General features: G+C 37.6%; 1 protein-coding gene across 1 annotated transcript in view; it reads right to left on the bottom strand.

Annotated features, from left to right (window-relative positions):
• The window catches only part of FBXL4 (F-box and leucine rich repeat protein 4), a 67,356-nt gene that overhangs the window by 47,601 nt on the left and 5,989 nt on the right, over positions 1-13,766 (bottom strand). Inside the window, exons 2-3 of the mRNA XM_060030210.1 lie at positions 4,453-4,570; positions 3,218-3,801 (exon numbers count right to left, since the gene is read on the bottom strand). Coding sequence (XP_059886193.1) covers positions 3,218-3,729 — 512 coding nt within the window. The 5' untranslated portion in view covers positions 3,730-3,801; positions 4,453-4,570. The remainder of the gene's footprint in view (positions 1-3,217; positions 3,802-4,452; positions 4,571-13,766) is intronic.

Raw genomic sequence — 13,766 nt, 5'->3', positions numbered from 1 at the left:
TTCTTCAGGAGCACTTCCTTAACAAACCTTTGGTAGAGGAACAGTCCTCTCAAGGTCTGCTTCTGAGAAATCTAAGAGCTCTATGAAATCCCAAAGCTTGTGGCCCTTCAACAGCTTGTTCTCTCCACTCCGGGGCTTTTCTCACTTCTTAGAACACCAAGATCTCACCTCATGGTTTCACCTTTGCACGTAGTACTCTCTCTCCACCATTCCTACCCAAACTAAAGCTTCACTCAAACCTCAGGTCCCAGTTAAGTCACTTCCTCTGGGAGGACTTCTCGGAGCCCCACAGGTTAGGTGTTCCCCTCTGCCAGCACATGCAACCTGCAATCTCACGGCCCTCTTCCAGGCTTGCCTGTAAAACTCAAAGAACAAGACCCACATCTGTCTGGCTCTGTTTTGTTCCTGGCAGTGAGTGAGCAGAGAAGGTGTTCAATCAATGTTTCTGATTGTCTAAAGAAATTCACCAAAACGTTAACAGTTACTGAATCTGGGCAGAAGAACTGTGGGGTTTTTTAATATATATTTTCTTTTTTGGTATTTCCTAACAAGTTTTTTTAAACACTGAAACTGATTTCATAATCAGTAAAATTTAAAAGGCCCTTTTTTATTCTGCAATAATATATATTGGTTAGCTTCTTTTTCTCTTAAAAGTTAATGGTATTTTCTGTGGAATAAGGCTAAAAATCAGTTAGGCAAAGTAGAGATACATCTATAAATAAAGCTGTCACTTTGATCACAATCACGCACTACAGCTCTCAGCTAGGAACCCAAGAGCATGATTCATACTCAAAATCAGTTATGCAGACATTAAGTTTTAGATCAGAGGAAAGACATTACATGTTGCATAGATTTTATCCCCATATTGGTTCATCTTTTTAGAAAAAAAACTAGATAGCTTTGTAGGAAAGAGGCAAAAAATGACAGAGTCCAACGAAACAATTCTCACATAAGAAAGGATCCTACTCAAAGTACTTTTTTTTCCTCTCAGGAAAAAAAGCCTGTATATTAAAGGATGCTGGTTTCCTGTTTTTTAAAAAAACTGACCCATTAACAATATTGTTCACAATGAATTATCAAAATTGTTCTGATAAGAACACATAAAGATTATACCAGCAGTCTCCAGCTTGAGTTGAGCTGTACTCTGCATTTGCCTCCTGGTAGACTGGTAGGTGCTCCCTGGGAGTTGAGGGGACAGGGACTTCAAGGAAGCAGTGTGTTAGATGCAATGTGCAATGTGATCTGCGCCCTCACTCCTCCTCCACAGGCAGCTGGGCTCCTACAGTTTAACAGGTGTCACAGACTGCCCTTGGGCTAGAATACGCTCATAAGGGCAGAGATTTTTGTCTATTTCGTTCATTGTTCACTAATGTATCCTCAATACCCAGAACAATGCTTTAGCACACAGTAGACACTCAAATACTTAATGAATGAATCAAGCAATATAAAGGTTAAAAACTGATAAGATCAATAAGTACTCGAAAAATGGACAAATAACATGACAGACAGTTCAAGGAGAAGGAAATATAAATGGCTCTGAAACATGAGAAGATATTCAACCTCAGAGATGATAAAAGCATTTCAAATGAAAGTTAACATGAGATAACATTTTTCCCCTAACAAATTGACAAAAATGCTAAAATTTATTAAAACACTCTGTAGGTGAGGCTTCGGGAAAACATGCATGCATATACATTGCTGGTGGGAACAGAAATAGGAGAGCCTCTTGGGAGGGAAGTTTGGCACTACGTATTAAAATTACAAATACATAGACCCTTGGCCCAGCAATCTTTCTGGCAACTTATCCCACAGATATACTTGCACACATGCGAAGTGACTCATGGCAAGGTTATTCACTGCATTAATATTAATAATAGCAAAAGTATCGAAACAACTAAGAACCCATCAATAGGGGAGTTGTTAATAAGTTGGGGTACACATACACTGCATTACTTGCAACTGCAGAAAAGAATAATGAAGCTCTCTTTGCACTTACATGAAAAGATACAGTATACACCAGTAAGTGAAACAAGTGAGGTACAGAACAATGCAAATAGTGTGCTTATTTTTGTGTATAAAGAAAAATAAAATAAATACATTTGTATTTGCTTATATTTGCATAAAGAAACTCTGGAACAATGCCAAGAAGTGGATAAAAGTGGTTTCTTTGAGGGAGGGGTGGATCCTAGGCACATGGGGAACAGGGTACATGCAAGACTGCATTATGTAATTTTTAGATTTTTGAACCATGTGAATATATTACCTAGTCAAATAATTATATTTTAAAAAATCAGGAGGCTGAACTACAGAAACGAGAGAGAGAGAAAGAGAGAGAGAGAGAGAGAGCGCCTTTAGGGAGAATGCATGAATACTTAAGGCAACATGTATTTATTTTAATTAATTAATTTATTTATTTTTGGCTGCACTGGGTCTCCATTGCTGCACGCGGGCTTTCTCTAGTTACGGCGAGCAGGGGCTACTCTTCCTTGCGGTGCGCGGGCTTCTCATTGCAGTGGCTTCTCTTGCTGCGGAGCACAGGCTCTCGGCACACGGGCTCAGTAACTGTAGCACGTGGGCTTCAACAGGTGTGGCTTGTGGGCTCTAGAGCGCAGGCTCAGTAGTTGTGGCGCACAGGCTTAGTTGCTCCGTGGCATGTGAGATCTTCCTGGACCAGGGCTTGAACCCGTGTCCCCTGCATTGGCAGGCAGATTCTTAACCACTGCGCCACCAGGGAAGTCCCCAGCATTTATTTTTAAATGAATATACTTGTTACGAAAACATCCACCTAAGATTAAAACTAATCCCCTACGGACTTCCTCTAAAGTGTCACTCGATAGGTCGACTTTGAGTTACTCAAAGTATTTAAAAGCAGTAATATGATGTCTGTTTGAAAATCTGTTAGAAATCATATTTCCAACTAACTTCTCAGATTGGTCCATGTCCCAATTAGTTCAAATCGTGCTTTTCATTTATAGTAAATTCACACACAAATCTCACAATCCATGATTATTATGGTGTGAGGTTTTATAGGTATAAAGAATGCATTGCATTTCATATGTCTGATCTTTCTTTCCCTATCAGAAAACTAAGGAAAATTTTAAAAATCGAATTTGTTTAAATGACTTAAGAGAATGCTTCCAGTGAAAAAAGACCTCCAGTATTAAAACTACCACAACCTTTCAGCCATAGAACATGGTCATTAAAAAATGAGTCTTACCTGACTTCAGCTGGTGGACTTGGGGAATAGGGATTTGCAGAACAAGCTAGAATTCTAATGACTGCTCCAGGATGATAGGTTTCTAGAACGTGAACGGCTGTAGGATACACCTGTTGTTCAAAAGCAAGTTCCACATAGTCTTGGCTCTGGAAATTAGGCGGCGTCCTCTTAAATGGCACAGGAGCACTGGGACACTGATCCCACCATGTTCCGTAAGTTCGAAACACAGCTGTCTGAGTGAAGTCACCAGAACTCGGGAATACATTTGGTACACCTGCTAAGTTCCACATGGTATAGGACATGCTATTCTCACTCCCATAATGGGAGCTGAAATCCACTACTTCTTTGGCATACTGGACCACCTCTGCATTGAGAGGGGAAGTCCGGCTGTTTGCTTCTATAGTTCTATGGCTGTTCATCATTTCTCCTCTTGTAGCTGTCCTGGCTCGGCGCCGAAGGCACATATAATAAAACATAGTCAGAACTGTTAACATGGGAAAGACTGGTGGCATCTAGGTGTGAATTATGAAGCTTCAAAAGGTCAGGTGTCCTCGGTAAGACGCGCGAACTCTTTGAAGGATGTTCTAAAAAAATGAATGGCTTGTTGAAGTAAAATAGTTTAAATAAACAGAAAAATGCATGGATAAGGTAATAAACGGCTTTTTACCCAATGTAATTTCCCAGAATGAAACTGAAAAAAACAACATTCACGTAAATGAGACTCTCTGGTATAATTTATCTAATGTACTTTTAAGAAAACTGAATACTGAAAATGTATACAATTTTATGCTATATGGGAAGCAAAACTGACATTATAAGGCAATGGCAGATGTATGACCCAAAAAAAACCTATTTTATGCAAAATTATAACTATCCTTCAAGAAATACTAAGTCCTTGAACTTTTAAAATTAAAATTATTTAAAATATATGGGGAACCACTAAAATACTGCTGTAAATCCAAAAGGACCTTAGGCATTTTATAACTTCACATTTAAACAAATGATTCCCTATTGTTAATTATGACTCACTTCCGAACATGCTAAGTACAGATTTCACATTATGGGAGTACAGATTTCTGGAGCTGACAGTTAATCCAGACCAACTATATTAACTGCCTTACACGTCACAGATCACCAGACAGTGTTTAATTTATAACCCCTAGCATCATTTGTGAGGGTAGTCCATGGCTGGCTGGCATCTGGTTTGTTGCCAGCTACTCTTAGAAATCACTCACCCCAGATAGAATGGTCACAGGATACACACCAGAAATGCAAAGGTTGGCACTCATCCATGTGGCCTGGCAATTACACTCTGATTTCAGGTACCAATGTTGAAATACGACATTCTTTTACCTGTAAGACAAGAGTTTTAGAAAATATTTTTATTTCTGACTTAGGAAGTCAAATATCCCAACAAGTTTATTATCATAGATAAATAGCTACTTACTAGATACAGAACGTTCAAATTGAACACATCTTTCCGAATTGTGTGGACAATTTTGAATAATTAATATATTTTTAAAATTTTATGACAGAATGTAATAAAAATATTATTAATGAACCCTTTTTATATAGAGGTTGCAAACCCATAGCTTATGGGTCAAACCATGCCAGCAGATATATTAGGACCAAATATATTTGGTGATTTTTAAAATTTGGATGAGTTTGGATGAGTTTAACAATCCAGAAAACCCTGTTGAGAAGAGGCCTGGTGGCCGCTCCTGTTCCCAGCCAGCTCTACTAGTTTACAACACAGGCCTGGCCCCTGTCTGCACTGACTAGTAATCTCTTGTCTACACAAACAGGGAAATCGAGCATACTCATTTTTCTACCTGTAAAGTCTTGAGTTTAATTTCTCCTAAGTAAAAGAAGAAAAATAAAACAACTTTTCTTTAGTAGAGCAAAACGTTAACACTAAGGTTATAATACATTAAACGCCTCTCCAACCCAAAACCTCTAACAGCTTTTTGTTCTTACGTACAAGATAGAATCTAAATCCCTTGGTTTGACATTTCAAGGCTCTCCTCAAGCTAGACCCATTTCTTTTTGTCTAATGCAGTAAACTCTTTCACTTTCTAAACACCCTTCCTATTTTACTTTAACTCTACCTCGACATTCCTTTTCCAGCCACTTTATTCCATAAGTAGGCTTATTATCTGGTACCACCTTTGTATCAGACATATACCCTTGTTCCACAAGGGCCTACATTAGGACCAAGTTTCTTGAAGAAAGGAATCTAGCCAAAGATTTCATTTATCAAAGTACTCAGTACATAGCACAAAGGCACAAAATATGTCACGTGTTGACAGAAAGATGATGAGCAAACAAAAAAATTATACAAATCTAAAATAATTTAAAATTAGATAACAGCATCCTCTTCCTCTCAATCCCAGCCAGATCCACACTGAAACGCCTGACAAAAATATAACCGGCAAAACAGTAAATGAAGAGCTGAGTTAGAAACACATGAGGAAAACCCACGGTTGTGAGAAACAGAGAGGAAAGTCAAAGGGCGGAGAGCAGGAGCTGAAGCTAGTATGAGTCAGGGAACCAATTATGGGTCTTAGTGGTTGTCATAAGGGGACTTTCTAACACACATGCAGAGAGGTTATTTCAAGCCACGGGTCACATTTGGAAGAAACTTCATAAAGCCAAATTCAGGAAAAATCACCCTATCTGTAAAGCCAGGAACGCGAAAACTTAGCTCACTGGCCAGGAAGCCAAAGTACACTTGACATCAACCTAGGCAGTGGCGGAAAGTCACAGGAGGGAAATCAGAACCCTGTTAGGCGTGTACCACGCAGAGTGTGGGCCTAAATTCACACTGTCTTCATGGCTGAGAATCCCTACACCATCCCTAAGCCAAAAGATCTAAAAAGAAAGAGTGGTCCTGAACTGGTAGGAGCAGATGTGAACCTCTTTGCAGGGATGCTTCCACAACACGAGACTGACTAAACCCTTACTAAAGATGCATCACAGTACAAACTTGCAGACCGCAAAAGAAAATGAACCACAGGGACGGACAGTCAGCAGGCAGACACACTAAATGGAAGAACTTGCACCCTAAAAACAAGAAATAATAGAACACTCTGAACAAGACTTTTCCTGAAAAGACTAACAAAGCATGTATTAAAATAAACAAGGAGTTTCTGCAGCACATGCTCTAATGCTGACATATCATGAGTTGACAAATCAGATTCACCTCAGGACATACAACACCAAGAGCTGAAGTATAGGACAGGTTGTAAATGTGGGGAAAATAATTATCTAGAATATCACCTCTTTATTCAAACATTTCACCTACCACAAGTATAAATATGTCAAATTAAAAAATTTACAAATGCACAAATATCAAATCTTTAACACCAAAACCTGAAATGAAATAGCTCTTTCTTTTACCACATACACTTTATTTCAAAATAGGCCCCCAGGTAAATTAAGAAGTGTAATTTTCTAAAGAAGTTACTTGGCCCATCTCTTTCTTAAAAGAAAATTAATGAAACAAATTTAAACTGCAAAAATGAAATTTATGAAATAAAGAATAGTGTACAAGTATCCAACTCAATTGACAGCTCAGCTAATTTGGAAGACTGTGGAGCTCAGCTAATTTGGAAGATTGTGGATGTTTTATTCCTGGAAATCTTCAAGGGAAGGACAGAAACCCATCTGCCAAGGTGGATGGATGGGTCTGACTGTATAATCTATGGACATCACCTCTCTCTCCACAGTCTATAAATTGCTGCAACCGAGCTCCTTTTACTTTCTTTATAAAACTGCATTTATCAGAAAGTAATAGTTTTATAAAACCAAAGAAACACCTGCAAAATAAGATATCATCATTCGTGTGAACATTCACAATCATTCCTGGCAAAAAGGTTGAGACAAATTGTGAAAGACAAATTCTATTTGACCTACCAAGCCATGAACTTTACAACTGTTTCCCAGCTAGCTTTTACCATCATAGATTATGGGATAATATCAAAAACAGCAAGACTGTCGTGTGGGCAATATCATTTTTAAGCTGTTGTTAAAGTTAAGTAAAATTCTGCACTGAAGTAACATATGTACAAGTGAGTTATAACTTTATAACATATAAAGAAGTTTACATTTACACATGAAGTTTACATTTTCACATTTACATATGAAGAAGTTCAAACTTCTCAGCGAGAAATGTAAATGGATGCTTGATTTTTTCCAACTATGGATAACAATAATCTTTAGAGTTAATTTTTTGTAAGATAAGGCTAAAATGACAAAAAATTTTAAAAGAAGGAAAAGCAGTGTAAAAAAAAAAAGCACTGGAAATAAAGCACTGGAAAAGCAAATATATTTATTCTTTTTCCAGCCATACTATTTGGAAAAATGTAATGAAGTTAAAACCTGTTTTTGAAAACAAACACGGCATGGAAGTAAAAAAGGGAAATGTGTAAACCCATTGTTAACATCGTTCTTGATTCTAAACTCCTTTCCAGTCAACTAAGATGATACATCAAAGTATTTGGGGGCTTGGGGACGAACATATGGAGAAGAAAGGATAGCTCACTCTACTTTTCCCTGGGAAATGAAGCTGAAAAAGGGAAGAGAGCCGCAGTTTCAGGACTCATGTGGGCAGCAACGACCAATGCAGAAGTTTAAATTGTCCATGTACTATCTGGACTTTTGCCAAGGCATTGAGGCAATTTGTGATAACCAGTGAATATCCCAATGGGCACTGAACCAAATGCAAAAGATACAATAACTCCCCTTTAGGAGGAGAATGGAATTCAAAGACAAAATGATTTTTCCCACCTGGTGCAAAGAAACAAATATTAGTCTGGTACACTAAATTTGTCCAAGAGGGTGACTATAAGATATACCTTTTGGGAGGTATATACATTTCTTTTCCAGTTCATTCAAAAAGCTACATTATACAAGGATCATTTTTACAGTGAAATGTCTGTAATATATTAAATGCGCTTTTCAAATAATTTTGACTATAATAAAACATTTGAGCAAAACAAAAAAAAAGCTACATTAATTTTAAGGATTCTCACAATACATAAAAATATTATTTTCCGTTTAACAAAAAGTCTGAAATAGAAATAGGGTGATCTTTATTTTACAAGTTATTTTATCTAATCAATTGTCAACAATGATTACAAAGTAAGAAATTCCCCACAACTCACTGAAATTTTATACTAGCACAATCAAGGAATGCAAAACAACAGCCGTTTTAACCTGCATCAGGAGACTTTCATACACCTTGGGAAACAACTTGCTTTATACGACATGATATCGTTTTAATACAAGTTTATTTTCAACCACATCTTTCATATTATAAAATGCTTAACGAAGTTAAACAATACAATTACAGAGAAACCAATAACAGTGGAAAAGAGAAATTAAGAGGTATAGACAAGGGAGAACATATGTTTACTACTGAGATTTGAAGTGAGATGGGGAGTCGATGAGGCGGAGAGAAGCAGGATGGCAGGAACTGCAGAGAAGATGGCAGAGGAAAGTGGAGGAAGGAAAAGGGCTTTTCAGGAAATCAACGAAAGGAGGCAGTTGGGATGAACTCGAAAGCCTAGGTTCATGGTGTGATGGAATAACCTGGAAAACAAGTTTAAAACTCCAAAGAGGATTCTCAACTTATATTAAAGTCAAAAGATATGGGAAAGATAAAAAGGCCAGGCAAAAAGGCAGAGCTCTACACTGAAGGCAAGTCATAACACAATACTTACTTGTAAAATAACACAATACTTACTTGTAAAATAGCCCACAAAGATGTGTCAATGAAGTGACAGAAAAAAACGAGGGTTTCGGCAGCCTTGCAGGATGTTAACAAAATGTCACAGAAGGCGTAATGTGGTAACAGATCAAGAAAAAATGGCTGAACTTTAAATGCTGTCATTTCTGAATCCTGATGAAACTGATCAAGAGACACTGCTTTAAGGAAAGGACTTTTCTGGTTGAGTCTAGACATCAAGACACGAGGGAATGGAGGAAAATATCAATCAAGAAAAGAATGGAATTACACTTGAACTTGGTGCAGCAGCGGACATAACCAGCCCCCTTCCCTGGCCTGCCTCCTGTAGGCTTCTACGCCACCACATGCTCTCCTATCTCCTCCCACCCCTCTGGTAACTTCTCAGTCTCCTCTCTGGGCCTTCTCCCTCCTCATTCTTCTAAAATATACAGAGGTCCCATTAAAGGAAGGCTGTCTTCTTGATAACATGATACATGAGAACCTCCCACCTACCTTGGACCAGTCTTCTCCCTGTCCCTTCCACTTCCACACACCCCACCCTTCCTGCAGACCCACCAGAACCTCTACCACGGCCTCAGCTGCACTTGTGCTTTCACACCTCAGCATCTTCAAGTCTCCCACTGAGGCTGCGTGGCTCTGGAATTCCCTTGCTCCTCCTCTGCTTGGCACCCTCTTACTCATCTTTAAGGTTCAGACCTTATCCACTACCCGCTTTTTCCTTGCTCTTACATTTCGTGTGCCATTTCTTACATGCTGAGATATTTTTTCTACCTTAATAGACTACGAACCCCTCAAGTTCTAAGAATGTGTCTTAATTAGAACTACATCTTTAGGGCTTAGCACATGCCAATATATACTCAATAAACATTTATTCATCTTTTTTGGAGACTGGCAGAGTAGATGGCAGAAGAGAATTAAATAAGTTTAAAATAGACACAGAAATAAAACCCTTCAATACAAGGCACATGTAGACCAAAAAATGACGTAAAAAAAGTTCCATATCTGGATATAGAGAAAAAGAGGGGGGAAGTGGATAAGGAAAACGGAAACACAATAGGTAAGAATCAAATGTATGACTTTCCTTGAAACACTCCAATAAGGAATAGTATATATATTGAAATTTTACTGTTCAATGAGAATGTGAAACAGTGGTAACTTTTTGTACTAATTCTATTAGTACAAAAGCAGCCTTGAATACGTAAAAAGACCTGACCTTGGCCACAAAGAAACTCTGATTGAAATTAAAGAAAGATTCATGAAAGAGATGATTAGAGAGGTAAAAGAAAGCTATTCTCTCAAATATGGTGATTTTTTTTAACACTCCAAATCTATGTTAAGACCATACGGTGATTATGGAGAACTGGAAAAACTGTGGATGAAAAAGAAGTTCTTAAACAAAAAAGGGATAACCTCAAGCAAAAGAAAAGAGACAGGCCAAGAGAGGCAATAATATAAGAGTAAGGGTAAAAAGACAGGTTCATATTGTTCAGGTATTAGATATGCTATAGGGAGGAGCAAAGTCTTAACAATAGCATCCCTTAATTACTTACAATGTACTATATTGAAAAAATATGACAGTGTCAGGAAGGAGACTATGGGGGGTTGAATATTATAACTTCACGTTTCTCTCTCTTCCTCTAAGTAAATTCTCCTCCAGTTGAAACATTTTTATTATGACTATAGTTTGTAATCAACAAGGCCCCAATATAGAATAAACAGGTTGAGTTCTTAACTGAACCATGTGGACGAACAGAGAGAAGAGAGCCTCCTATCCAGCTTCAAGGCTTTTTGAAAATCCAGGCATATAAAGCAGAAGGAGAAGGCAAGGGAACCAACCAGGAAGAAAAACCTAAAGGCCAGGGAAAAATCTTGAAAACCAAAGAGGTAAACAGTATCCACTTCTCTTCCAGGAATCAAGGTCAGCTTTGAAAATACAAAAAGTATGGAACACAGTGGGCTCTTCAAAATTTCTGCTGAGTTAATGAGCAAATGGCCAGGACTAAGCAGGAAGTGCCTAACCAGTGAAACTAGGAATACACTTGTCAGAAAACAAAGGAGGTTTAGAATCAATTTAAACTAGGAATTGACAATGGTTAGTTCTACAGAATGTTTTATTTCTCCTCTTTCTTTCCTAGACTTTAACAAGCATATCTAAACTTACGAAATATTTCATAAGCAATCTTTAGTAGCACGAAAAAGGAATTAAGGACTCAATGTTAAAAACACACACACACACAACTGTAGGATAAATGAATGGTGATTTTCTGATACAATAGATCTGGAAACCCTCTTCCTACCCAAGATACTATCTCACAAGTGACAAAGAGGGACATATTTCTAATTACACAGGTATGACACTATAAAGTACCTTACTTACAAATGTCACTAATGCTATATTATCTCCATTTTACATGTTTCTTAATTGTTTAATGATGAATAAGAATAAACCATCTGAATGGGAAGAACTATAATAACCCTAAACCTCTAGCTGACACACAATGTATATTTAACTAAAACCTACAGTATTAAAAATTAGGAATATCTGGTGGCAGATAATTTTAATGGACACACTAAAGAGAGGAAAAAATCTCTCTCTAGCTATTAAAACCACAAAGTAAATGTGAATTTATTTTAGCCAAATACTAACTATACATTTGTACATTAAAATAAAGAGCATTTTACCTAATAAAAATATACTGAATTTATTTGGCCTTCCTAACAAAAATCCAAGTACAAGATCACTGCTAGCCATTCAAGCTAAAAGAGCCATTAGTTAAAATGGTGTAATACTGTTAAATTAACTTTGGGGTATAACTTACATTCCAAAACATGTACTCCATTTTAAGTGTACAGTTCAACGAGTTTTGACAAAGACATATACCAGTGCAACCACCACCAGGACCGAGATATAGAATATCTCTATTCTCCCAATCACCCATCCACTCCCTGTGCCAGGAAAAAACTGATCTTCTTGCTGTCACTATAAATCATATTGTCCTTTATTCTAGAGTTAACATATAAGTGAAATATGTATGTATTTTTGTGTCTAATTTATTTTGCTCAGCATAACTGAGATTTTTCCCTGTTGTTACATGTAACAGTTTGTTCCTTTCTTGCTAAATCATATCTATTATACAGACATATTCATTCACCTGCTCATAGACATTTGGGTTGTTTCTAGGACCAAAATGTTTCCAAAATGGCTGTAACATTTTACATTCCCACCAGCAACAAGTGAGAGTTCTAGCTGCTCCACATCTTCATCAACAGTTAATATTGTCAGTCTTTGGACATTCCAGTGGGTGGGTGGCGATACCCTACGGTTTTAGTCTGCATTTCTCAATGGACTAGTAATGATGTGGAGCATCTTTTCATGTTCTTATTTCCCATACGTATCTTCTCAGTGAAATGTCTATTTTGCCCATTTTCATTGTTTTTTTGTTTTCTTATTATTTATTGAGTTGTAAGAGTTCTTTATACATTCTAGATACAATCTTTATCAGATATATCTTTTGCAAATAGTTTCTCCCAGTCTGTGCTTCCTTTTTTTCTTTTTTTCCTATAAATTTATTTTATTTATTTATTTTTGACTGCATTGGGTCTTTGTTGCTGTGAGCGGGCTTTCTCTAGTTGTGGCGAGCAGGGGCTACTCTTCATTGCAGTGTGCAGACTTCTCATTGTGGTGGCTTCTCTTATTGCGGAGCACGGGCTCTAGGCTCGTGGGCTTCAGTAGTTGTGGCACACGTGTTCAGTAGTTGTGGCTCATGGGCTTAGCTGCTCCACGGCATGTGGGATCTTGCCAGAGCAGGGCTTGAACCTGTGTCCCCTGCATTGGCAGGCGGATTCTTAACCACTGTGCCACCAGGGAAGCCCTTGCCTTTTCATCTATTTGATAATATCTTTTAAAGAGAAAAGTTTTCAATTTTTAAGGGCAATTTATCATTTGTCTTTTATGACATATTTTTGTGTGTCCTAGAAAATGCTTTACTTAAGAGCAGTTTCAAGTTTCAAGTTTCAAACACTAAGACAGATAGTGTTTAATATCTTAAATCTGGGAACAGTTAAATACAGATCATTCAAATTTTAAGATATCAAACTGGATGCTACAAACACTTCCAGTGGGAATACAAAATGGTACAGCCACTTTGGGAAAGTCTGACAGTTTATTATAAAGTTTACATACTCTTACCAAACCATCCAGCAATCCCACTCTTAGGTATTTACCCAAGTGTATTAAAACCTACATTTGAACAAAAACCTGTACACAAATGTTTAAAGCAGATATATTCATCATTATTCCAATCTGGAAATATCCAAGATGTCCTTCAACAGGCAAATGGATAAACAGTGGTACACCTATCCAATGAAATACTACTCAGTAATAGCAAGGAATGAGTCACGGATTCAGGCAATAGGAGAGATGACTCTTAAAATGCATTTTTTGACTGAAAGAAGACACACAAAGGCTACCTAATTGTTTAATTTCATGTACATGATACTCTGGAAAAGGCAAAATTATAGGGAAGGAAAGCAGATCAGTGGTCACCAGGGAGTTAGGGGAGAAGACAGGGTTGCTTCCAATGACTACAAAGGGGCCATGCAAAAGAATTTTTACAGCAATGAAACCTTTCTGTATGCTCCTGTTTTCAGTCTTTGCTGTGGACCAAGACAGTCAAGTTGGAGATTTGGTATCCCAGAATCAGCTTGTTTATGGGCATCCTAGCTTATTAGTCTGTTTTTGACCAGCACACCCTGAAAGATATCTACTAGTTGGCATGTCCTGCCCATTCATTATGCTCA

Source organism: Delphinus delphis, chromosome 14, assembly GCF_949987515.2.
Source record: "Delphinus delphis chromosome 14, mDelDel1.2, whole genome shotgun sequence".
Taxonomy (NCBI): Eukaryota; Metazoa; Chordata; class Mammalia; order Artiodactyla; family Delphinidae; genus Delphinus; species Delphinus delphis.
The sequence above is the reverse complement of the archived record's forward strand: the minus strand, read 5'-3'. Positions and strand labels throughout refer to the sequence as shown.